At 42.5% G+C, this 26904-nt stretch overlaps 1 protein-coding gene and 1 long non-coding RNA gene across 2 annotated transcripts in view; one reads left to right on the top strand and one right to left on the bottom strand.

The window, feature by feature from the left end:
• Positions 1-1763: 1763 nt before the first annotated feature.
• On the bottom strand, positions 1764-23102 carry LOC117347477. Its single transcript, XR_004536800.1, has 3 exons — positions 22844-23102; positions 12277-12458; positions 1764-2244 (listed from the first exon to the last, which is right to left on the bottom strand). It is a non-coding gene; the product is annotated as an uncharacterized LOC117347477 (long non-coding RNA).
• A 76-nt stretch (positions 23103-23178) lies between these two features.
• Positions 23179-26904, top strand: part of RBM7 (RNA binding motif protein 7) — a 34781-nt gene continuing 31055 nt past the window's right edge. The window contains exon 1 of the mRNA XM_033918479.1: positions 23179-23335. Within this exon, the coding sequence (XP_033774370.1) occupies positions 23246-23335 (90 nt within the window). The 5' untranslated portion in view covers positions 23179-23245. The remainder of the gene's footprint in view (positions 23336-26904) is intronic.

Raw genomic sequence — 26904 nt, 5'->3', positions numbered from 1 at the left:
TACCCCCATAATAGCCTCTCTGGATCCCCCCTTTCCCAGATCTACATTCTTGATCCCTGGTGTTCTAGTGATAGACAGGAAAGGAGGGATGCCTACTCAATCCTGACCATTGTGGTTTCCCATTCAAAATGATTCCTTGACATCTAGTGGTAGTCTTACAGTACTTTGGAGATACCATAAGGCTGCCACTAGAGGTTATGGTAGCCATTTTGAAGAGGAAGCCAGAATGGGAGAAATGAGGGATCAAGAAGATAGGCATGGGGGAGGCCTAATTGGGTGGGGGGGGATCCATGGGTGCTGTTTCTTTTAAGGGGAGTAGGGGAGTCAGAAGGGGGATGTCTGTTGCTGCTATAGGGGATAGGAAAAGAGCATCTGTTGCTGTTATGGGGTGGGAGATGAGATTGCAATCTGGTGGGGGGAGGGGGCTCAGGCCCTGGGCCAGATGTCCCTATATATGTTCTGGTCAATATTCAGCTGGGATCCACATAAATGTCTTTATGCAGATGTCAGGCTGAATATCAGCTGAGACTCACATTTGCCCTGGTGGACAACACATACCAAATTAGCCCAATATTTAATGCTGGTACCTGGATATGGCCCAACATTGAATATCCAGGGCTAATTCTGCCTGTAACAGTGTTAATAAAAATACTGACCACCATGGGCTGAATATTATCTGGTTAATATTTATGGAAGCTGTAGCTAAACAGAGAGAAAGTGGGGAAGGAACTGTACACATCAATCAGAGATAAAGAAAAGCTTAATTAAAACAAATAACTGTTTAAATTCCAAATATACTATGTTTCCATAAAACAGTATATTAAAACCAATCTATCTTGCAAATCCGATACAGTCCGTGTTTTGGCTTTTTCTTTTTTTATTAGCCAGCCTCAGGGGTACACCTCAGGGGTATGGATGATCATCCGATAGATGGTGCTCTCAAACAATCCAAAATAATAATCATCAGACAACACAAAAGACTAAAAATCTATATGTTAAAATATGAGACCATGTTTTCCCACCAGAATGACACTGGTCTCATATTTTAACATATAGTTTTTTAGTCTTTGTGTTGTCAGACAATTATTATTTTGGATTATTTGAGCACCATCTATTGGACCATCTTCCGTACCCCTGAGGCAGGCTTTTTTTTAAGAAAGCTGAAACACAGACCGTGTCAGGTCTGAAAGATAGATTAGTTTTAATATACTGTTTTATGACAACATAGAGCTCCTTTTACTAAGATGCGCTAGCGTTTTTAGCGCGTGCTACATTGCCACACACGCTAACCCCACGCTACACGCCAAGAACAAACGACATCTCAATGGTGGCGTTAGCATCTAGCGCGCGTGCTAAAACCGCTAGCACAGCTTAGTAAAAGGAGCCCATAGTATGTTTGGAATTTAAACAGTTATTTGTATTAAATAAACTTTTCTTTATCGCTGGTTGATGTGTTCAGTTCCTTCCCTACTTTCTCACTGTTGCATATTTACCATGGGGTTTTATTTCCTTGTTTTTTGGAGCTGTAGTGAAACAGCATATTTCTCTAGATGGGTCAGAGGAGGCAGGTAGAAGTTGGTGTGGAACAGAAAACCTAAGCGGTAACCTTTATGAATCCATAGACTAGGCCAGATCATTTCTGACTATTACTAATAATAATAATTATTTTTTTGTATACCGCTATACCAAAAGTTCAAAGCGGTTCACAACAGAAAAGATACATAGTCAATATACTTTAACCAAGACACCCCTTTGTCACTGAAGAGGTCAGAAAAAGTTTAGTTTATTATATAATACATATACTGAAAAGAAGAATTTTATTATATTAGATTGCAGAATATTTGTTTTAAATGAAATAAGAATGATGATATTTGCTACACATTTATAATGTTTATATGTGCTAATTAGAAACATTTGCTAAACTAGAACAGAACATGTTCTTGGAAAAGGTACACAACAGCATCTTTGTAGAAAGGCTTAAATTGTCCTTTGAAGAATATTTTTTCTACAAAAGTAATTCACAATCGTTGATGGTATTCGTATATGTGAGGGACAGGACGTACCTCGGAAAAAATTATTATTTGACTAGTTTTAATCATTGTGTGTTGGTGCCAACATGAAAATGACAATGATGATTACAATCATAATGATCCCTAAGACGATCCCGACAATGTTGAGGATTCGAGCCACACGGGAAGCTTCAGCTGCACGATCAAAGTTTCCAGTACCAGAAGAATTTTCAACCTGGGGGGAAAAAGGCACATTAGAGAGATATACAGACAAAGCCCTCCCAGTCAATACAAACTTTTTCAGCTAAAACTCCACAGATAAATGTATGCAGCCGATTGTTACAAAAAAAAAAAAAAAAAAAATCCTCCTGTACACAAGAATCTTCTTACAAATTTCATAAAGAACATTTAAAATGAAACATTAAGGAAGGCTCTTTAATCTAACCTAATCTTCTATTTCTGCATTGCTCATACCTAGGTAGGGGAGAGGATGGAGAGAGGGGAGGGAGAAGAGGAGAGGAGGGGAGGGGGGGGGAGGGAGAGGGGTGAAGGGGAAAGGAGGGGATTCAGGTGTTTAAGTGTCAAATAAATGAGTTTTCAGTTTCTTCCGGAATATGGCGTGGTTAGGTTCTGTTCTGGTTGTTTCAGTAAGGTCATTCTAAGTTTTTACACCTAGAAAGGTGAGCAAAGAGTGGAAAACACCTTTCTATGAAAGATTTTTTTGTGGAAGGGCGATTTAGAAGTATTCTGTTGAGGGTTCTCCGAGAAGTAGACCATGCTTTGGAGAAGAGCTGGATGAGAGGAGCCACAGAGTTTCCATAAAGTATACGGTGAATGATGCATGAAGTTTTGAAGGTTATTCGTGATGGGATGGGTAGCCAGTGCAGTTGTCTGGTGAAGGCTGTAATCGAGTCATATTTTCTCAGGTTGAAGATTAATCTAACATCAGTGTTTTGGATGCGTTGCATTTTGTAGATTAAAGTGGTGTTGATGCCCATGTAGATGGAGTTGCAGTAGTCCAGTTGTAGTACAATTAGGGCGAAGTGGTGTTTAGCTTGTGAATGAAAGATAGGAAGGGCTGGTAGCTGAGTTTCTGATCATTTTTTTTTGGGTGACCTTTTCTTTTCTTTCCTTTTTTGTATTTTGTTTAATTGCTGTGCAGAATGTTGATGCTGCACAATGATTTTGGTGCCATCTGCATCACTGTTGTCACATAATATCTCAACTCTGGATGCCTTAGTCTTCCCGCCTAAACCTACCTCCCCGCTACCCCCTTTCTCTCTCTCTGTGGACAACACTCTCATCCTCCCTGACTTGTCTGCTTGCAATCTCGGGGTCATCTTTGACTCCTCTCACTCTTTCACCACCCAGATACAACATATCGCTAAAACCTGCTGCTTCTTCCTCTATAATATTACCAAAATCCGACCCATCCTCTCTGAGCACACCCTTATCCATGCCCTCATCACCTCACGCTTAGAATACTGCAACTCGCTACTCTCAGGCTTTCCACTTAGACATCTCGCTCCCCTCTAATCTGTCCAGAATTCAGCTGCATGATTCATATTTCGTGAGAGCCGCTATACTCATGTTACCCCTCTCTTAAAGTCACCCCAATGGCTTCCCATCCATTTCTGAATACAATTCAAACTCCTCTTACTGACCTACAAATGCACTCACTCAGCTGCCCCTCACTATCTCTCTTCACTTATCTCTCCCTATGTCCCCCCCCCCACCCCCATGAGCTCTGCTCAGCTGGTAAGTCCCTCCTGTCTGTGTCCTTTTCTTCCTCCACCAACTCCAGACTCTGTCCCTTCTACCTTGCTGTGCCGTATGCTTGGAACAAGCTGCCTGAATCCCCATGGTGGGCTCCATCTCTGGCAATGTTCAAGGCCCAGTTAAAAACCCAACTCTTTGAGACTGCTTTCAACTCCTAACTCCTCTCACCGTGGGTTCTGCATCCTTAACCCTATATGCCATGTCTTTCTGTCCAAGTTAGATTGTAAGCTCTTCTGAGCAAGGACCATCTATTAAATGTCAAAATGTACAGTGCTGCATGCCTTTCAACGCTATATAAGTGATAAATAGTAGTAGTAATAGTAGATTAAATGCAGCCAACAGATTAAATTCTTCTTTAAATCTGTGTTAATTGAAATGTTCTACTGGACCAGCATGGAGAATTTGAAATAAGGTCTGGAACAAGTTCAAACTATAGGATAATCTTCATGGTTGTAGGTTTTCTAATGGTGCACAGATTAAACCAATAACTCAGAAAAGGGGCTGATTCTACCAAAAGAGCACAGGGTGAACCAATAACATTGAAAGTGAGACACAATTTGATTTTCTAATTAACAAACACAGGAGTTACCATATGGCAAAAATATGCCATAATAGAACCCACAAAGCAATTAGGGAGAAAACAGAATACAATCTTATAAATTGATAACTTTAATCTTAATAATCATCTAAATACATATAAAAATTCCTAAAACTAGAGAAAACAGTGGGTTGCCAAGGAACAAATACTTGTAGTGTTGTCTTAAATAAAAATTGTTCTGTATGAGTTCTGGTTGCTGTATCTCAAAAAATATATAGATAATTAGAAAAGGTAAAGAGAAGGGCGACATAAATGATAAAAGGTTTGGGATGACTTCCCTATGAGGAGAGGCTAAAGCATCTAGGACTCTTCAGCTTGAAGAAGAGATGGCTCAGGGGTGATATGATAGACGTCTATAAAATACTGAGTGGAGTGGAAACAGTAGATGTGAATCGCTTGTTTACACTTTCCAAAAATACTAGGACTAGGGGGCATGCGATAAAGCTACTAAGTGTAGATTTAAAACAAACCGGAAAAAATATTTCTTCACACAACATGTAATTAAACTCAAATTCGTTGCCAGAGAATGTGGTGAAATCAGTTAGCTTAGCAGGGTTTAAAAAAGGCTTGGATAATTTCCTAAAAGAGAAGTCCATAGGCCATTATTGAGATGGCTTGGGGAAATCCACTGCTTATTCCTAGGATAAACAGCATACAATCAGCATACTTGGGATCTAGCTAGGCACTTGGGACCCGGGTTGACTACTATTGGAAACAGGAAACTGGGCTTGATGGACCTTTGGTCTGTCCCAGTATGGCACCTCTTATGTTCTTATGTGAGCCAAGTATAGGACAATCAAGCCATTTTGACATCAATGGTGAATTTGGCTCTCAGACATTGATGAAATGAGGCATTATAACATCACAATCTCAGATCTGGAATGTTGCTATTCTTTGGATTTCTGCCAAGTACTTCGGACCTGGGTTGGAAACAGGATACTGGGCTTGATGGACATTTGGTCTGTTCCAGTATAGCAATTCTTATGTTCTTAGTTGGTTGTTGTTGTTTACACCATGATGCCTACTTCAGGAACTTCATGGAACCATGGGGATATGTCTACTAAAGGCTATGTCCTAATGCACGCTTATGCGTTTTGTGGTAGACATTAGGCAACCCTTTAACATGCAGTAGGCATATGTTATTTATTTTTCTCTGGGGCGGGATCGCAGCAGAGGGAACGTGCTACGGAGGCCAATGGCAGGCTGTTAAGGATTGCTACAACACCGGTGATCATCTGCAGGCTGCCCTAATTAGCTGAAGATGACACCGGGAGGCCAGGGGGAAAGCCGGAGGATACTACAAAGAGCGCCTATGTACTACAGCACTTCACAACTGGTCTGAGGGGCTCCCTAAAGCAGATGCAAGCAGTGGCAGTGGACGGCCAGCAAGAGGCAGTGCTGCCGCTCCTGTTTTAGGAGACCTGAACGAATCGGCGAGCCTGATTGTTAAAAAAACCATATCGATTCACCAAAGTGAATAGATGAATCGATTTGAATCGGCGAATTGGGCAGCACTACTGAACACACAGCTTCAGGCGCAGTCTCTTGTGCACGGTAGAGTTTATTTTGAAAGGCAGGGCTCCACAATTGACTTGCATTGTCTTTGCGATCGAACGGTAGACCGTGATTGACGTGTTGGGCTCCTCTGCATTAGTATCTTAGAGGGGAACATGTTTTGAGCTTTCTTTCTTTGGTTTTTTTTCCATTCTATCTCTGTACTCTGTAGGCAACACTCCTCATTTGTTTCCTCCTAATGCATGGGAGATTAGAGATTGCCATGAATACTGTCCATTTGACCTTTATCAGCCATCATGTTTCTATGTGGGATGGGCACGTGGGATCTCTGAGAGAGAAAGAGATAATGGTTACTGCGGATGGGCAGACTGGATGGAACATTTAGCCTTTATCTGCAATCATGTTACAATGTTTCTATAACCACAAAGTTCTATGACATCACAATGCAGATGTAAAGAGCCTTAGCCAATAGGGAGAGGAGGAGATAGTGGATTCTGCGAATGGGCAGACTGGATGGGCCATTTGGCCTTTATCTGCCATCATGTTTCTATGATTCTCTGTTTCTATGTATCTGAAACTAGAAACTCAAAAGCACAAGTCTCTGGAGGTCTAGGAAATATAAGTTTATTCAAATGAATCAAATAAAAACAATCTCTAGATTTATATCAGGTACAATATTATGTGTCGCTGTTTAGTGCTCACATAGTGCAACTTAGACCCTACACAGTCTGTGTTTTGGCTACATTCAGTCTTCCTCAGGGGTCCTAGGAGTGGTGACACAAATTGTGCAATACCTGAAGCCTTGATGAACCAAGAGATCCTTACCAGCTATATAAATCTAGAGATTGTTGTTATTTGATTCATTTGAATACACTTATATTTCCTGGACCTCCAGAGACTTGTGTTTCTCTTTGTGATTTAGGTCATCCTAAAATACAAAAGAACCCACAGGCACACTCTAGATTATAAGTGCATTACTGGAAATCAGAGCCAATTAATGCCAAATAAGGGCCATTGTTGGTACTTAAAACCAATTAGCTAATTAACCAATTTCGCAGACGAGCTATGAAATTGTGCTCAGAATGAGGGAAACAACATAGGAGTGGAATACTCTAAATTACATGCTTACCTTTAGCATTTAGGCAGAAGCACTTACATCAGCTCTATAGCGGATATAAAAGTTTGTGCCTAATTTACAGACACATATTTCACCCTTTACACTAATATTCTGTAAACAAAAGTAGGCACTACTCTCCCTTATAGAATAGGCACCATAAAGGCACCTAAATATATATGCACAGTTATCAAATTGACACCATAATGCTGTGAAATGCTAAATATTCATAATCTTAATTATCTATACACAGCCCCCCCCCCCACCACCATGAGCGGCAGAGCATCGTCAGAACATTTAGCACTCCAGGCTATGATGGAAACCTCTATCATGCCTTAGTAAAAGATATGTGTGTGTGTGTGTGTGTGGGGGGGGGGGGGGTTGGCTCATGTCTTCAAGCTTTTTAGTCTGTTCAGTTATTTCTTTTTTCTTTATTTCATGGTACATTTGACACAGATTTCTCAATGATATTGGATTTTATACCTAAACTTAATATGTTACATTTTATTTGTTTTTTTTCTTCACAATGGTTTGCTTTTCATACAGTGATATTTTTTACTGTTTTTCAACATATTGGGAGATTGTTCATGTGGGATTCAGTTCAAAGGTACAATAAGCATTCATTACAATAGACTGAACAAGTTAGATTTGAAGAGAATGTGTGTCATGAGGTTGGAATTTGCCCTTATGAAGAATTATGAGGGGGTGCTGAAAGTTCTCAGCCCAACCAAGAAGAGAATGATGTGGAGCCATGAAATTTACAAGTTATTCCACACTTTTTATGACACTTTTCATTTCAATGAGGCAAATGCATCTAGCAAATGGGCACAAGTATAGGGAAACCAAGCCATTGTGACATCACCGATGAGGTTGGCTCTTAGGCATTTGTGGAATGAGGCATTATGACATCACAATACGAGGGGGCCACTGAAAAGTTCTAAGCCCAACCAAGAAGAGAATGATGTGGAGCCCTGAAACTTATGAGTTATTCCACACTTTTCTTGGCACTTTTTGTTTCATTTCATATCTTGACTGTCTATCACAGGCACTGGGTCTACTGGGTAAAAGTTACTTTCAATAGCTTGTAAACCTGGAACATGTTATATCCTTCTATAAATGGTCAACTGCGTAAAAGATATATGGATTGGCTATTTTCTTTTCAGGCTGCACATTGGGATCCCGATTTTCTTCCTTTATTATTGACTTCTACTTATATGCATTTTTGACAATTGTTAAAAACTCATTTATAGAACTCATTTGTTTGATGAATGCTACTGTTGGGATTTGTTTAGTTTTCTTTTTCTTTGCTTTGTGAACTGCAAGGTTTTATGGTTTATAAAAATTATTATGCTATGTATGCTCTCAGAGCTATCAAAATTTAAGCAGCAGCTACATCTTTTTCTTCAGGCATTTCAGACTTAGGATATGGGCAGATCTCTGTGCCTCAGCTATAATCCCAGCTCCAGCCCTCACTTTCTGGAACCTTGGAATAGTCACGTTACCATTCTGTGCCTCAATCTACCTGAATTTGATGCCTGGTTGTGCATCCCAGAGGTGGCTGCATGGCTAAGTGTGATGGCAATATAATTGGACAGATCATGATTTGGTTCAGATATGAGGATATTTTGATGTAAAACATGGAGCAGATTGTGTTATATTGTATTGTGTTGTGTTCGTTGTTTTTAATTGTGGTTTTAATTATGTATGTTTTATTATAACCAGCTTAGAAATGTATAAAATACATTTTTATGTCTTCACACTACATCTGTGCAGCATCAAGCCTTCAATGACTGCAAACATAAATTAAATCTGTGCCAGTATTGTGCTGTTGAATCCCCATATTGGCTCTTGGGGCTGGGACTGCTGAAGAGGAAGTGTTTTGAAGGGGGGGGGGAGGAATAATGATTGTTATTTTGTTTAGTGCTCAAAGATAATACCTATTAGCTGGATTTAAGGTAAATAGACTTCTCCATGGAAAAGATTATTTTAGGGGCACTGCCGTTACAATCAATCTAGAAATCTGTAAGGAGAAAATCAGTCACAGATGCAGTTTCTTTCAAAGCTACAATTTCCATTATACACACACATACAAACATTATACACACACATACAACTGTTGTACATGTTCTGACACAAAAGAGGACAAACTGAATCCTTTAAATAAAAATCCTTGCACTGTAACATCTCAGGATGATAACATTTTCAGTTCATACTTCCAGGGAATTTCTATTGCAATACAAAAGAGAGGAAAACCATAAGATCCCTAAGGGCACTGCTATTAAATCACTATTCCCTGCCCCTTGAATTGTATCTTTCCAACAATAACTTTTGCAAAAGGAGAAAAAACTGGCAAGACTGAGAAGTGTAACCCTCAAAGGCTACGCTAAAATGTTCTCAGCCTAACCAACAAAGTTAGGGCAGTCTCTATCGAGGGCTATACACTTAGGCCCGAATTCTCTAACTGTCACCGACTGGCACTCAAACTCAGTAAAAAATACCATTTAAATGACATTTTTAAGTGAGTTTCAAGGCACCTACCAGCAGCTAAAAAATTGACACCTGACTTACGTCTGCATAGGTGCTTTAAGCTGCCTAACGCCACTGTAGACGTGGCTAGTGCTGAAAATGTAGGCTTGAAAAACCCTGGTCTACATTTCTGGCGCCTACCTTTGCTGGAAGCACGATTCTGTACCTGGTGCCGTCACATGATTGACATGCGATCGGTGGCCACTTTTAAGGCAGATGCTGACAACAGCACCAGTTACAGAATCTGGGCCTTGGTTTGGTGATTTTCCATTTTTTTCGTTCCGTCGGAAAAATACAGAATGAAAAAAAGTGGGAAATCGCTGGACTAAGTGTATAGCCCTCAATGGAAACTGCTCCAACTTTGTTGGTTGAACTGAGAACTTTTCAGGGGCCCATTGTAAAGCTAGAAACTCGCTGGAGTAAGTGTATAGCCTTCGATGGAGACTATCCCTCCCTTTTACAAAACCATGCAAGAGCCTTTTAGCACTGGTCAGCGCACTGAATGTTTTATGCTGTCCTGACAGTCACAGAATTCCTTTGAACGTAAGAGCAGCCAGAGCCTTCAGCATGCTGGCTAGTGCTAAAAACCTCTTGCACAGTTTTGTAAAAGGGGAAGTATGCTGTTTAACTTGCTTTTTTGCCCTTTAAGTGCAGTACCAGACCAGAAGGATAGAGTTAGGTTGGAAAACAGCCTTTGTGGTTCTTTACGAAGGTTCTGGAAGCTGGCTGCACCATGGTGTTGCCAAGTAGAGGAAGTGGAAAATATCAGGGCATAAATATCAGCCCATGGCTCTCCAGTGTCTCTACTAGCAAAACGTATGACTGCACAGGCAGCTCTTCCATGTCCTCTGATTGAGATGCTCTTACAATCAGACTAACAGGGAACTGAGCAAAATTTTTAAAAGGCTATAGATGTATATAAATATCTCCTTAACCCCCACCGTTTTTACAAAACTGCGCTAGCATTTTTAGCAGTGGTCGTCGGAGCTGTTACCACCGCATCCAGTGCTAAAAACTGCACTACGGTTTTGTAAAAGGGGGATGTAATTTCTCTAACCTGTAATCAAATCTAGAATGAATTCCATCTGTCCTCTCATAGCTATATTTGTGGAGTTTTCACACCCAGAGAGGGGACAGAGCACACAGTATAAAGTCTCCAAAACACACACCAGCAAGGTTTCCCCTCCCAAAAAAACCTCCATAAATATCAATAAAAAATTAGTTAATGTGAGAATGGCAAAAGATTCATTAAAAATTAGGAATTTATAGCTTCATTTACTGGGCTGTGACAATTTAATACTAAAAACGGAAACACTGCAGCTTGAGTAAGTCTGGCTGTAATTGAGGGAGAAGAAGACTAGTGAGTGAGAAACGGGGATGCAAAGGAAATCCAGTCTTTGTTCTGTGCTACTCAGTTTTAATACAATTTAATGCCAGCTGAAAACTAGAGAATGACATGGGGACAAATTTGTCCCCGTCCCTGCAGGGACTCAATTTCCCCGTCTCGTCCCTAAACCGTGTTTGAGGCTTGTGCAGATGAGGATGGAGCTTGCAGGAATGGGGCAGGGACAGGAAAAGAATTCATGGAGATGGGAAAATGAGTTCCCCCAGGGACAGGGAAAAATTTGTCCCCGTGTCATTCTCTACTGAAATCAAAAGAAAAAAAAAGACACACACAGAATGAGAGAATACGATTTCAGTGATAAAGATTACCAAATGTTGTCCAGCATAACAATACCAACCCAACACTCTAGGCTGAAGGGGAGGAGGGCGGTTTCTTAGACTCAGAGTAAGCACTTACATTCTACCTTCAAATAGTATTTATTGGCTTGGGCGCACAATTTTACTCCTTATATGGTGACCACAAACTACCACTTCCCTCTGCAAGAATTAGTTTGAAAACTTCTCTTTTAGCATGGGGTTTCAGACACTGAAAAGAACTGGTCAGAAATCTTCATGATAAAAGGGAAGCAGTCAAATCTCAAGAATCCAGGGAAAGGTCTGAGGGTTTTTATTTTCCTCCAAAGCAATCCAGCCAGTCTATAGCAGAGAAGAGTCTTGCAAATACCCATTTTTGTTAAGGGCACGTCCTTAAACTTAAGCTGAATGGTTGTTTTGTATTGACTCGATAAAGTAAACAGTGCTCTTGATAATGAGACACGACAGTTAGTCGAGCAGTAAAGAGCATCACCTACAACTTCTCAGACTTTTGGTGAGGTCTGAGCCAGGAATTGGGGATGGTCCCTTTTTAGTTTTGGGGTTGGGATTGAGTATTTAGCACAGAACTGGGATTAACATTTCTCCACCTTACCCTCCCCCCAAAGAGCAGGAAACTTTCTAGACCTTGCCCCATTTATTGACCTCTTTTTCTCTTTTCGGTTGCAGCTTAAGACTCTCACAGACTGTATCTCTTTCATTATAATTGGTGAACTATGCAGAAGATATTTTATCAATGCAATGAAAATGAGGCAATTATCTAATATCAATGATATAAACATCTCACAAATATTGAGATGATCTTCTTCTGTGGATTTTAAATAATAGGTTTTGAGCTGAAGCAAACATGACTTGTGTGCAAGTATGCCGCACATGAGAAACATACTTTCCTTTGTGTACTTATTGATATATATGATATATATGCTGTAACTGTGACTACCTTTAAGGTATGTCAAATATTAAAGACCTGTGTAAAGAAAGAGTAAAATATGCAAGTTAAAAAAGAAAAAGGAACTTACCCGGAGAGAACAGACCAAAGCGATTATTCCCAAAGGGAAGCAGCAGCACAACAGGTTAAAGATGGAGAGGGCAAGGTAAGAAGGTATTTTCCTTTGACTTGATTCCATGGTTTGAATTTGGATATCTTCTTTTGCTTCACTGCAAAGCTTTAGGAGTCCTGGACACTGGTGTCGGGAGTCAGCTATTATTATTGGAAAGGGAGTTAGATTACTGGAAAGAAAACTTTTGACTCTGGATTTGCATAAGGCAACACCCTCCTTTTCTGCTGCACCCTATTGCCTTCAGTGATGTGCTTCTCCTTTTCTCCATCCTCCTTTTTTTTTTTCTAATTGAAGTCAATGATTTTATTCTCTCCTGCTGCAGTGATATTCAGCCACAATTTAGACAGGACATGAAAGTTGGAATTGAGATGTACTGGCCTGCACACCTCAAGTTTGACAAGTATTTTAGAACAAAATCTGCCAATATAGAGCTTGTTCTAAAATACAGGAGAAATAGATGTTTCTGTGCCAGGTATGTGCAACATAAACAACCATTTTGCCAAAATAAAACTAGAAAATATTGATGGGTTCAAAGACAGCATATAGGGTTCCCATATGGCTCCAGAAAAAAAGAGAACGGATTGAGATATCTGGGTTTTACTTCCATTGAAAGCATTGGAAACGAGGACGGATAGAGACATCTGGGTTTTGCTTCCATTGCTTTCAGTGGAAGTAAAACCTGGATATCTCAATCCATCCTCTTTTCTTTCTGGAGCCCTACACTTACCTGGTTATCTTTGCAACCTTAGAAACATAACCACTTAATATCCAGACATTGTCACAGTGATTGTCTTCTCTTGCCAGTTTGGCATTTGGGGGGAGGACCAAAAAACTGCTGGGGGATTAAGGGGGCAACCATCCTTCATCCCTCCAATAGAGAGCTGCTCAATAGTAGCTGTTTACCAAATCCTAAACATGCTTGGTAGCAGGTGTAACTCCAGATTTTAAGATCTTTTAGGACACAGACATTTAGGGACAAATTCTATAAATGATGCCTAAAAGTTAGGCGTTATTTATACCAGTGTTTATCAACCTGCGGTATGTGTACCCTAGGGGGTACGCTGGCCGCTGCCCAGGATCTCTCCCTGCCTCTCCCATTCACTGAAACCACAGCTGCGTCCAATTTCTCCCTGCCTCCTTCCCCGAAACCAACCCTGCCACCCAACACCAACTCTGCCCCCGACACACTCCTCCCCCCCCCCCACTAACGCTGACACAGCAACAGGGACGGGCCAGGCACGAGTAGCAACTGCACAAGCGGCCGGCCCACAAGCCTTCCCCTTGACGTCAATTCTGACATCGGAGAGGAAGTGCCGGGTCAGCCAATCACTGCATGGCTGGCCGGAACTTCCTCTCCAACTTCAGAATTGGCGTCAGGGGGAAGCTTGTGGGCCAGCTGCTTGTGCAGTCTCTGCATGTGTCTGGCCCATCCCTGTTGCTGCGGTGGCATCGGTGGGGGAAATGGGGTGGGGCGGGGAAGCAGGGAGAAATCAGCGGTGGCGGCTTCAGGGGAAGGGGGACAGGCAAGGAAAGAGGAAGAAAAAGTTGAGGGAGGGAATGGAGTGAGTTGGGTGGCAGGGGGCAGGCAGGAGAGAGGAAGAAAAAGTTGGACTCATGGAGGGACAGAGAGATGTTGGTTGGGGAATGGTATGAGGTTTGGAGGAGAAGAAGCATGCAGGGGGAACAAAGAAATATTGGATGCACAGTCAGAAGGAAGTGCAACAAGAGACTCATGAAATCACCAGACAGCAAAGGTGGTGATCAAAATGTGTCAGTTTTGAGAATTTATATCTACTGTCTTATGTTTTTGAGTCCATGTCCTGCACACAGCTTCTACGGAAGAGTTTATTTTCGACTGGCATTTTTATCCATGTATCTTTACCATAGGACTTCAAAGGGACCCCTGAAGAAACAATTCTGTCGAAACACGGACTGTGTTAGGTCCAGGGTCCAAAGCTTTTCCGAGGACTGCGTCCTAGAGGTTTTTATGTGGTTTGCCAAGTTTTAATATTATTTTAATATTAATAAAGTTCATCTCAGGAACATCATTTCTTCACTTTGTTTTTTATTTCTTCTTGGATTTGTCTGTGGAGATCATTGGGTCAATTCTCTTGTTTTTGTCTTATGTTTTGCACTATATTTATCTATTTTTCTATAGTTGTTACTGAGGTGACATTGCATATTTTAAAGTCATCTGTCTTGACTTCTTTGAAAACCCCCTGAATATAAATAATTAACATTTTTTGTGTGGGTTTTTTAAAATTATGTATTAATAAGATTATAGTGTGTATTTGAAAAATGGATGGAAGAAATTGTACTATTATTATGGGGGTGGAGTCAAGGGCAGGGTTTGGGTGGGTCAGGGGCAGAGTTTGGGTGGGGGTACTCGGTTGGTATTTGTTAGGCTTAGGGTGTACTTGGCTTGAAAAGGTTGAGAAACACTGGTTTAAACGTCCAGCAGCACAATGCTCAGTGCGATTCTATTATGCATAGATGCACAATAATTACGCTCAGCAGTGCTCAGTAATTTTAAGCATGTCTATATTGTTAGGCGTCCTTTATAGAATCAAGTGTTCTTTTGTGCATGCTTTGTAGAATCACTGTTTTAGGCATCGCATAGACATCCTTACAATGTTTAATGACATAATCGCGTTGTAGCATCATGATGTCATTAGAATGGCAATTTTATGTTGTTTTATTGCATACACTAAAATGGCATGTAAGTAGCAGCTAAATTTCACTGAGGAGGACTCCAGGCTGCTGGCCAGCCTCTTCCTCCCCAAGGAGCACCACATTGGGAGAGTGTGGCGTGCAGTGATTAAAAGTATAGCATCAGCACCTTGAGGTTGTGGGTTCAAACCCATGCTGCTCCTTGTGACCCTGGAGAAGTCACTTAATCCCTCATTGCCCCAGGTACGTTAGATAAGAGTGTGAGCCCACCAGGACAGACAGGGAAAAATGCTTCAGTACCTGAATGTAAACCACTTAGACTATAAGTGGTATATAAATGCTAAATAAATATTTTGTCCTCCCAGGCCAGAGAAAAACAGTACAGAAGGGCCTGGGAGAGACTAACAAGGAACATGCCTCCTTCCATCATGCTGTAAGTATCAGTGTAGCTATCCTGCTACAAATAATGTTAAAAACCTTCTTGTTTAAACCTGTATAAAATAGTTCACAGATATCCTTTTTATAAACTGTCAGAGGAGCAGTACTTGAGATTTGATCTTACAACCTCAGACTCTTGAGGTAACAGCTCTAGCACAGCCACTGCTCACCTGCTTACTCTTTCTCCCAGATAAACAAAACATAAATATGTGTGCAGTTAGGTGCAATGACTCAGGTGCAAGTTATGGAGGCTGTCTAGTGCCAATATGTTTCATTCTCTCTCAACAATTGGTTTGAAATGGGAACATATTACAATGAACTCCCCCCCCCCCAAATAAAAGAAAAATGCTGCCTGTCTTCCCTGAACCTTTGGCTGCTGATCCATCTCCCACCCCAGGCATTAAATCACATGTCAATTAAAAAGCCAAGCTTACTCGGTGTATGGAATGGAGTGTGGTATGGTGTGAATGGCTGGAGTGGCTGGTGGAGTGAATGCTGTTTTGGGGGTGGATGTGGTGGAGGGTTTGTTTTGTTAAGAGTTTGTTGTACGGCAGTTGGGGGGGGATTGTTGGAAAGTACAAGAAAACAGCTTTCTAACGTCTGCATCGACTTTGTGTCTTGCTGGGCGGGGGTGGGGGCAGGCGATGAAGGAGGGGGTAGGATGGTTCAGACTGGCTTTTCTTTTGGGGGGGAGAGAAAATTGAAAAATGTTGTACTTGTTGAGGTTTGTTCTTTGATGTTCAGCAATAAAAAAAATTTAAACTAAAAAGCCAAGCTTATATCCTCTTGAATCACAAGCAGTCATTACTCTAGGATAAATATCAAACATGCACCTTTAACACTTGTCCAGATCCTCTGCTGTTTTCCAAAACAACTCTCACATCAGCACAGTCTAAGCCCTGAAAGCTTCCTCCCCTTTCCCCTCTGTGTTCCCCAATCACTCTCACACAATGCAGGCGAGACCAGGGAAATTTGGAGGCTATTGACTGAATTCATTACAGGATCCAGCTCCTAGGGAACCTAGTTGAATTCTGTATCCCAGGCAGTGGCAGAATAAAGGAGGGAGGGGTCTGCTCCAGGTGCCATTTTGGTGAGGATGCAGGCACCCACCCTCCTCTCTTCCCTTCTCAACTCCTTCCCCTGCCCCCTATTGTCACGTGTGCATGCTGCTTCCCTTTCCCGTACCTCTGTAATGTTCCTGGCACTAGCATCAACTCCCAAGCTGCTGTTGCGCTAGCATTGGCTCTTCCTCTGACATCACTTCCTGAACCTGCACCTAGGAAGTGAACATAAGAATAGCCTTACTGGGTCAGACCAATGGTCCATCTAGTCCATTATCTCATCTTCGCAGAGGCCAATCCAAGTCACAAGTACCTGGCAAAAACCCAAATAGTAGCAGCATTCCATGCTATCGTCCATTGTCTGTCTCAACAGTAGACTATGGACTTTTCCTCCAAGAACTTGTATAACCCTTTTTTTTAAACTAGATACATTAACTGCTCTTACCACATCCTCTGGCAACATGTTCCAGAGCTTAACTATTCTGAGTGAAAAAATATTTCCTCTTATTGGTTTTACAAGTATTACTCTATAACTTCATCGAGTGTCCCCTAGTCGTTCCCTTATTTTGACAACTCTTCCTCAATTTCCAAAGGAATTCTTCATTTTCTGTCATGACTCCCACTCTCTGGAATTCTCTGCCTTTTTATCTCCGTTCAGAAAAATAATTTGCGACTTTCAAGACACAATTAAAAGCATACTATTTCTCCTTGGCTTTCTATCCTTAATTCTCTTTTTCTGTTAAGTATTTGGCAACTTTTTCCATAAGTTGCATTCATGGCTTTTATCTCAATTAATATGGGCAGAACAAATTTCAGTTTCCTCCCCTACCATATTGTTCATTCCTTCCTTTTCCCTAACCTTTTTGTTTTCATTGTAACTGCCGATTCCCTCATTTCCTCATGTTCTTTGATGGTTTGACTGTTTGATTGTATCTTATATTTAAATTTTTGTTTCCTTTCCTTACATTACTTATTTTAAACTTTTTTAAATTTTAAACCGCTTAGATTTACCTTTGGTTTTATATTTGCGGTATATTAAATAAATTTAACTTGAACTAGTCTTTGTAAATCTTGATGCGTAAAAAAAATCGATCCACTTATACTCATTCTACTCCACTCAGGATTTTGAAGACTTCAATCATATCTCACCTCAGCCAACTCTTTTTCAGGCTCTAGAGCCCTAACCTCTCTAGTCTTTCCTCAAATGAGAGGAGTTCCATCCCTTTACAGTATAATCCCGTTATAACAGACTTCAAGGGGCCTGGAAAAACAGTGCGTTATATCAAGAGTTGCATTTTTTTAAAACTTTATTTAGGGCAACTTGAAACAACGTAAATCGATGAACAACAGTCACTGCACAAGCATATCAGCAACTTCAAGAACAAAACTCAGCAAAACATTGGTATGGTACGAAATGATTGCAAACCAGAACACTGTACTGGAAAGAAAAATACTCTTGTCATTTTTTTCTGGGCTGCATTTTGATACTATATCACCGGCATGCCACGTGCCTTGTAGGCGGAGCCTGCATGTCCGTTATAGCCGAATAAAACTATAGCTAAAAGTGGCTCTAGGGACCAAAATAGTAGTCTGTTATATCCGAAAGTACGTTATATGCAAATCCGCTATATCCAATGATTTTCTGTATGTTTATAATGGCGCTCGGCCGGGACCAGAGGACCTCATCCGCTATAGGCGAGGTTCCGTTATAAGCGAGTCCGTTATAACGAGATTATACTGTACTAGTATTTTAGCCCGTTACATTAACGGGTGCTAGAATATATGTCTGTGTCTTTATTTCTGTCTTTCTCCCTGGCCCCCTTTGTCTGTCTGTCTTTCTGTGTCTCTCCCTGCCCCTGTGTCTTTTTTCTTTTCTTTCTATCTATCTGTCTCTCTCCCTGCCTCCTATGTAGCAGCATTTCTCTCCCACCACTTCCCTGTGCAGCAGCCACAGCAGCATTCCCTCCCCCTCCATTTCCCTCCCCCACACCACTTCCCTGTGCAGCAGCAGCGTTTCCTCTACCCCCCTTTCCCTTCCCGCGGTCTGGCCGGCTCCCTTAGTCCCTTCCCTTCCTGCGGTGCCGACAAACCACAGCCTGGAAATAGAGAGGCAGGGACACGGTCGCTGGAGACACTGTGGCTCGCTGCCACTTTCCTTCGTGTCATCTTCCGCCGCGGCCTTCAGCCACCGACAGCCGCCGCGGCCGACATCAGCCTTGGGGGATTCTGGCGCATGCGCACTCCTACCTGTGGTGCCCTACAGCGCACAGAAAACGGGAGCACACAGGTGGGAGTGCGCATGCGCACTTAGGGCTTTATTATATTAGATCATCTTGGTCGCTCTTCTTTGAACTTTTATTAGTGCCGCCATATCTTTCTTGAGATAAGGAGACCAGAACTTAACACAATACTCAAGGTGAGGTTGCAGCACTGAGCAATACAGAGGTATTATAACATTCTTAGTCTAGTTAACCATCCCTTTTCTAATAATTCCTAGTATCTTGTTTGCCTTCTTGGCCGCTGCTGCACATTGCACAGAAGGCTTCAGGGTATTGTCTACCATGATACCCAGATCCTTTTCTTGAACAAATAGGTCCCTAGCATCTGATAACTATGATTTGGATTATTCTTCCCAATATGCATCAATTTGCATTTGTCCACATTAAATTTCATCTGCCATTTGGATGCCCAATCTTCCAATTTCCTAAGGTCTTCCTGCAGTTTTTCACAGTCTACATAGTTTTAACAACTTTGAACAGTTTAATGTCATCTGCAAATTTAATTATTTCACTTGTAATTCCAATTTCCAAATAATTTCAATAGCACCGGTCCCAGCACAGATCCCTGCAGCACACCACTATTTACCCTCCTCCACAATTGAACATTGCTTCCTATCCTATAACTTTTTAATTTTCTCAGGAGCCTTTCATATGGAACTTTGTCAAAAGCCTTCTGGAAACCTAAATATACTATATTAACCGGCTCACCTTGATCCACGTTTATTAACACCTTCAAAGAAGTCAAGCAAATTGCTGAGGCAAGGCCTCCCTCGGCTGAACCCATGCTGATTCTGTCTCATTAAATCATGTTTATCTGCATGTTCCACGATTTTATTTTTTTATAATTGTTTCCACCATTTTGCCCGGAACCGAGGTCAGGCTTACCGGTCTGCAATTTCCTGAATCTCCCCTGAAACTCTTTTTAAAAATTGGCATAACATTGGCCACTCTCCAATCTTCAGGTACTACAAAAAATTTTAACGACAGGTTACAGAATACTAACAGCAGACAAGCAATTTCATGTTTGAGTTCTTTCTGCACCCTGCGATGTATACCCTCGGTCCAGGTGATTTATGACTCTTTAACTTGTCAATTTGGCTTAGTAAATCTTCCAGGTTCACAGAGATTTCTTTCAATTCCTCCTCATCATCACCCTTGAAAACCATTTCCGGTTCAGGTAGAGTTCTTACATTTTCTTCCGTAAAGACCAAAGCAAAAAATTCATTTAGGGCTCCTTTTACTAAGCTGTGATAGCGGTTTTAGCGCGCGCTTAGCGCGTGCTGAATTGCCACGTGTGCTAGATCTTAACGCCAGCATTGAGTTCTAGCCACTTAGCGTGGGTTTAGCGCATGTTAAAATCCTGCGTGCACTAAAAACGCTATCGCAGCTTAGTAAAAGGAGCCCTTAGTCTCTCTGCTATGCCTTTATCCACCCTGAGTTTACCTTTTACTCCTTGATTATCCAAAGGCCCCATGGATTCCCTCACAGGTTTTCTGCTTTTAATGTACCTAAAAAATTTTTTTACCATGAGTTTTTGCCTCTTTGGCAAGTTGTTCTTCATATTCTTGTTTAGCTTTCTTTATCAATGCTTTGCATCTAATTTTCCTGTGCTTATGTATCTTCTTATTTTCTTCATTGGGATTCTTTTTAAAGCATGTTTTCTTGGCTGTAATAGCCTCTTTCACTTTGCCTATAAACCATGCCGGCTCTCATTTTCTCTTCTTTCCACCTTTGTTAATACGTGGAATAAATCTAGTCTGCGCTTCCACGATGGTATTTTTGAACATCATCCACACCTGGTTTACACTTCTGACCTTTGCCACAGACCCTTTTAGCTTCTTTTTAACCATTTTCCTCGTTTTATCATAGTCTCCCTTGTGAAAATTAAATGCCGCTACAGTAGATTTCTTTAGCGATGTCACTCCAATTATAAGCTCAAATTTGATCATGTTATGATCAGTTTCCTAGCGGGCCCAACAGTTACCTCCTGTACTATGTCCTGCATTCCACTAAGGACCAAATCTAAAATAGGTCCCCCTCTTGTCGGTTTCTGGACCGACAAGAAGCAGTCATTTATGACATCTAGGAATTTTACCTCCCTAGCACTTCCTGATGCAGCATTTATCCAGTTAATATTGGAGTAGTAGAAATCACTCAAAAAACAACAGGTGTGCCCTATAAGGAAAATAAAGGGAACCCCCCCCCCAACACTTCACGACCCCAGTAAACACATTCGCACAGCCTGCTCAAAGAAACAAACAATCTTAGAGAAGTGGAGAAAAAAATCTCAGTTCAGCTTCATAGGTAAAAAGCAACAACTCCCATTTCTCATTATATGACTTCATTCAGATAAAGGTTTCAAATTAAATCCACAGTTCCGCTGAAAAAACACATGAAGCACTCCTGCAGCCCAAAGGGAAACCACTTCTTAGATGGAAAAAATCAGAACGCCAAAAACAAATGCAGAGTCCACTTTACGGACACCAGTTCTCATGTAGATTACTTAAAAGCACTCCCAATGACTGGAATCAATGAACTGGTGTCCGTGAAGTGGATTTATGGCAGTAGGAGTCCACCCCGACACAGCTTTGCAAAATGACGATTTCACCATCAGGTGTGTGTGGCTGTAGCGCCCCAGATTTGCAGATTTCAGCATTGGTGTTGCTGTGGCTGCACATGGCTGACTTGGAAGCCATTGCAAGAGCTGCTGCCTGCGGCGCATCCCTGCAAACAAGTACAGCTGAAAGCAGGAAAGAGCAGCCCAGCTGGAAGGTGGACTGTTGAATTTGGTAACTGGGATCCCCAGCTGACACAGAAGGTTTCCCTCTGATGTCAGCTCTGATATTGAAGGGAAGTCTTCTGGGTCAGCTTTGGCGGAGGGGGGCATGCCCAGCTAGACGGCTCTGAAGGGAGTGCAGCCCTGAAGGGAACAAATAAAGGAAAGGGGATACAAACTTGGGACAAAGGGAGAGAGGGGGAAAGAGTGCGTTGGGAGATGGGGGGCATAAATTTGGGATAGTGTAGGGGATATTTGTGAAGGGGAATGGCGACAGGGGATTTGTTGATCCTTGCTCTGTATTTGTGTTTATAAAATGACAATTGTACAAAATATTGTTTCTTTTAAAATAAGTTCAATATAAATCATAAGTATTCGAGGCTTGGGCAGATGGTTTGCGGGGATGGAGCGGGGACTGAGCTTGCGGAGACAGGGACTAAGCTTGTGGGGACAAATTTTTTCCCCGTGTCAATCTCTAGCCATGAGCAATATATGGACTAGAGCCTCTCACTGCCATCTACTTAAATTGTGTTGAATTTTGGGCAGGGTGACTTACAAACACCACCTTGCAGCCCTCTGCTATAACAGAGCGCAAAATTGTCTCTTCCTGCAAGACATTTGGGATGTTGAACTTGCCATTTGAGTTACATCCAGGTACATTAGATATTTTTTTTTCTGTCCCCTGAGGGCTTTCTTTGTATGTGAGAAAATGCAGAGAAGCGATTTGCCCAAGATCACAAGCAGGGCAATAGGATTTGAACCCAGCTTCCCAGACGTCCACTCTATCAGCCATACTTCCATGTCATATTTGTATGTATTTTCATAAAAAGGGTTGTGTTCAATAACCTTCCCTGTCCCCTCATAGTGAAAACGTGTTGTTGTTTTTCTTATAAATTGCACAATATAAACTGGGACTGATAGGAGCCTAACGCCGTTCTGGGGTTTTTTGTTTTTTTTTAATTTGCTGCCATCTGCAGTTCTTTATGTAATTTGCACTTGACTAGCTTAAACAGACAAGTTTCATCTAAAGTTGTCCTGTTTTCAAATCCGCTCACGAGGTTATTTAGTTTGTTTAGATCAGGATAGGAGTGGCACTACTACGGTAACCGAAACACCCTTTTTGATACCCAAAGCCTGCTTTGGTCTTGAAAAGTTGTTAAACACTGTTTAGAGCTCCCTTTGGAAGACAGAAAAGTCACTGAATATAATTTCCTATAATCTCCCAGATTATAGAAAATTATAACTTTTTAAATTTCTCCTAACCTAAGGAAGAGAATATTTCGAAAGTCTGACAAACATACATTGGTTGACATAAATGGTCGACACGTTGGTTTTTGGATCTCGGTTCTATGTATCCAAGTAATCCGGCAACAGTTATCCCCTCCCTCACGATTTCTCAGTATTGTGTGGGGAAGGAAAAAAGATGCTCAAGAACCAACCCAACCCAAAGCTGGCACATAGTCCACCACCGAGCTACGTTGGATTTTAAAAGGGATACAAGTGAAAACAGTACAGAGACGAGCTAGAAAACCCGCGAGGGAACCGACAGTACTAGTCCACCCTAACCGCTGGACGACGCTCCAACATCCTAGTTTTGAAAGACCCCCGGCGCCAGCTCTTCCGCGCATGTGTGCGGTGACGTCACAAGGTTGGTGGCTGCGGAGGCGGAGGTGGAAGTGCGTCACTTGCTGTTTGCGCGAGCCATGGGAGCTGCTGAGGCTGATCGCACGCTTTTCGTTGGTAACCTGGACCCGAGGGTGACGGAGGAGCTGCTGTTCGAGCTTTTCCACCAGGTACCGGGAGGAATGGAGAGGAAATAAGTGAGGGGAAGAAATAGGAGATGGGGAGAATGGAGGAGAGGAGGAAGATGGGGCGGGGGAGGCCCGAGCTCTGGGAAGTGAGAGAGGTGGCCGGAAGCCGTCTAAGAGGGTTTGGCTTGCAGCCCTGGAGATCGGAGGATAGGGATTGGTAAATCAGTTAAGAGAGGTAAAATTGAAACCAGAGCATCGATCGCGTTGTTGAATCTCCAACATTAAGTACGTAGTAGGCTAGGATATGTTTAAAGAGATGAAAGTAAAGCAAAACAGTAGAATTTTTTTTAAAAATGTTGCCCTTTTGCTAACTCTGATAAGCTCATTTTGGAGGAGGGACACTTCTGGGATTGGTTGCCAACTGCCCTGCACATGGCTGAGCTTAATGGAGTTCTCAGAGAGGGAAGAAATAGTGAGAGGCAGACCCGAGGTGCTGCAGAAGTTTTTCCCGACATGAGGGTCATCCGGGAGTGGGTGGGGGGTGTCTGCAGGGCCCCAAGAAGGAAAAAAGCATCGAGTTTCTTTTTTTCCAGATCGGGGAAGTGGGAGGGGCAGAACCCTCTGGCTGCAGGAGTTCTCAGAAGTTTCCCAAAGCAGGCAGATAGGGGGGGGGGAGGGGTACCGCTATCGGATGCATGCAGGGACTTAACCTTGATCATCTGCATGCAGTGGCTCAGGGCAGGGTGCAGACAGGGGGGAGGGCGATGTTGCTGGGCCAGGGCATCCCAGAGGCTCCTTACCTCTGCCGATTTTACATCCCTGGTTGCTGCCTTCCGATCACACTGGATCGCAGGCTTCACTCCTTTTCATGGAGTTTTTCAGTGCCCTCTTCCTCAGCTTGCGTGCTTGCGAAAACAGGCGGGCACAATGCAAGCAACACTGGAGATCGGAGGATAGGAATTGGTAAATCAGTTAAGAGAGGTAAAATTGAAACCAGAGCATCGATCGCGTTGTTGAATCTCCAACATTAAGTACGTAGTAGGCTAGGATATGTTTAAAGAGATGAAAGTAAAGCAAAACAGTAAAATTTTTTTTTTAAATGTTGCCCTTTTGCTAACTCTGATAAGCTCATTTTGGAGGAGGGACACTTCTGGGATTGGTTGCCAACTGCCCTGCACATGGCTGAGCTTAATGGAGTTCTCAGAGAGGGAAGAAATAGTGAGAGGCAGACCCGAGGTGCTGCAGAAGTTTTTCCCGACATGAGGGTCATCCGGGGATGGGTGGGGGATGTCTGCAGGGCCCCAAGAGGGAAAAAAGCATCAAGTTCATTTTTTTCCAGCTTGGGGAAGTGGGAGGGGCAGAACCCTCTGGCTTCAGGAGTTCTCAGAAGTTTCCCAAAGCAGGCAGATAGGGGGGGAGGGGTACCGCTATCGGCTGCATGCAGGGACTTAACCTTGATCATTTGCATGCAGTGGCTCAGGGCATGGTGCAGACAGGGGGGGGGGGCATGTTGCTGGGCCAGGGCATCCCAGAGGCTCCTTACCTCTGCCGATTTTACATCCCCGGTTGCTGCCTTCCGATCACACTGGCTCGCAGGCTTCACTCCTTTTCATGGAGTTTTTCAGTGCTCTCTTCCTCAGCTTGCGTGCTTGCGAAAACAGGCGGGCACAATGCAAGCAACAGTAGTCCTCATGTGCCGGATCCAATCAGCGGACGCACAGTTCATGAGGATCCAGTGCATTCATCCTTCTCCTGCATCCCAGGCATTTCTTTGATGAGTAGAAAAGTTGTACTGGAGAGCTGTAGAAAATCCGACCGATGGGAATGGGCAGACTAAAGACTGTGGATTAGGGGAAAGCAGGAGGAAATGGGTAGTGTTTGGGCATGCCCGGTGGGGCCCCGGGCACTGCACTTGCTCAGAGAGAAAGAAAAAAATCTCTCTGAGCTATTGGAGAGCTTATCTGCAAATGGGAGTTGATGGGACATCACCCTTATGTGGCTGACTCATCCTGCTGTCCATGGAGAACCTACGTTACAGGTAAGTAACTACACTTTTTGGGCTCCTTTTACTAAACCGCGGAAGAGCTTCTTACCGCGAGCCGGCTAGGTAAATTCTCCGACGTTCATTCAGTTCTATGAGGGTAGGAGCATGCTGGTCCGCTGGTAAGGTCTAACGCGGGTTAGTAAAACCCAGCATTTATGTGTAGTAATTATTAATAAACTTATTTACAACTGTGTGCATGGTATTTCTAGAAGACTATGGTATTTCTGAAAAACTGCTTTGCAAACATAATTATTTTATTTCTAGGGTAGATGCTGTTTTAAAATAGTCTCATTCCCAAGAGATTTTTTTTATGAAATTGGTTTTTGTTGTTTATGGGCTAGAATTACTAAGCCCATTGATCGTGTTTGCGATCATGTACCGATCCGATTCACTAACCTTGGTGCCGATAAATCTCTGATTCAATCTGCACATGCAAATGAGGAGAAATGCCCTGCTGCAAACGTAGCCGGTAGTAATTCACTAAACATTTTCAGGCACACAGACTGGACTGGCTGATCCAAAAACAAGCAACTGCTGAGGACCAGTCGCTTGTGCAAAAACCCTGCTCTTTTTCCCGACTCTCCAGCTCTTGCCTCCCTGCTCTCTGCCCCGACTCTCCAGCTCTTGCCTTCCCAACTCCTTGGTTTTAACCCATGGGTTAAAGTGGGGTTGCACTATGGCACTACGCATGCATCTGGATCGCTCTTTAGCGATCCTTGTAGTTGGTTTGGGGCATGCCTCTTATTGTAATGTCCCAACACTCACAATCCTGAAATCCACATCTCAAATGGGGCCTGGCACCCCTCCCTCTGGTCAGATCACTACGAATACACCTTTAACATCAATTGGGCTCAGCGTAATAACAAGTAACCCCCTCCCAAAACCTCCTTCAAAACACGCCAAAAAATCGAATCCTCCACATTCTGGGACAAAGCAGACCCCGCAATCACCAATATAGCCCCCCACGAATTCATATCACAGTGGCGTACTGTAAGCGAAACCATCCTGAATGAGCTAGCTCCTGAAAAATCAAAATTCAGAATCTGCAGACCGTCAGACAAATGGTTCGACACTGAACTTCTCCAACTAAAAAAGCTTTGCAAACAACTAGAAAGAGAATGGAAAAAAAAGAGCCTAGAACACACAAAAATAGCATGGAGAACTCAAATCAACCAATACAAGAACAAACTCAAGAAAATACGGAAACCCTAGACACAAAAAAGCTATTCAATCTAGTAAAGAATCTCATCGACACCAAACCTTACCTAGCTACACAAGGAAACCACCCACCGACAGCTATCCAACCAGCAGACCATTTCAAAAATAAGATCACCAAGATCAGAACCGCATTCAACAATACTCACACCCACCTCGACAAGATAACAACAAACCCTTCAACAGGAGAAACCATCGCCACAGACAGTAGCTGGACAGTCTTCCCCGTATTACATTGGTCGGATATGAATCGACTCTACAAAAAATACAGCCAAGCTTCTTGCGACCTAAATAACTGCCCCACCTACCTGTTATCAAATTCCTCCACCACATTCAGAGCCAACCTCATGCT

The sequence above is a fragment of the Geotrypetes seraphini genome, chromosome 13 (assembly GCF_902459505.1).
Source record: "Geotrypetes seraphini chromosome 13, aGeoSer1.1, whole genome shotgun sequence".
Classification (NCBI taxonomy): Eukaryota; Metazoa; Chordata; class Amphibia; order Gymnophiona; family Dermophiidae; genus Geotrypetes; species Geotrypetes seraphini.
Note: the sequence above shows the minus strand (reverse complement) of the source record. Positions and strands in the feature narration are given on the sequence as shown.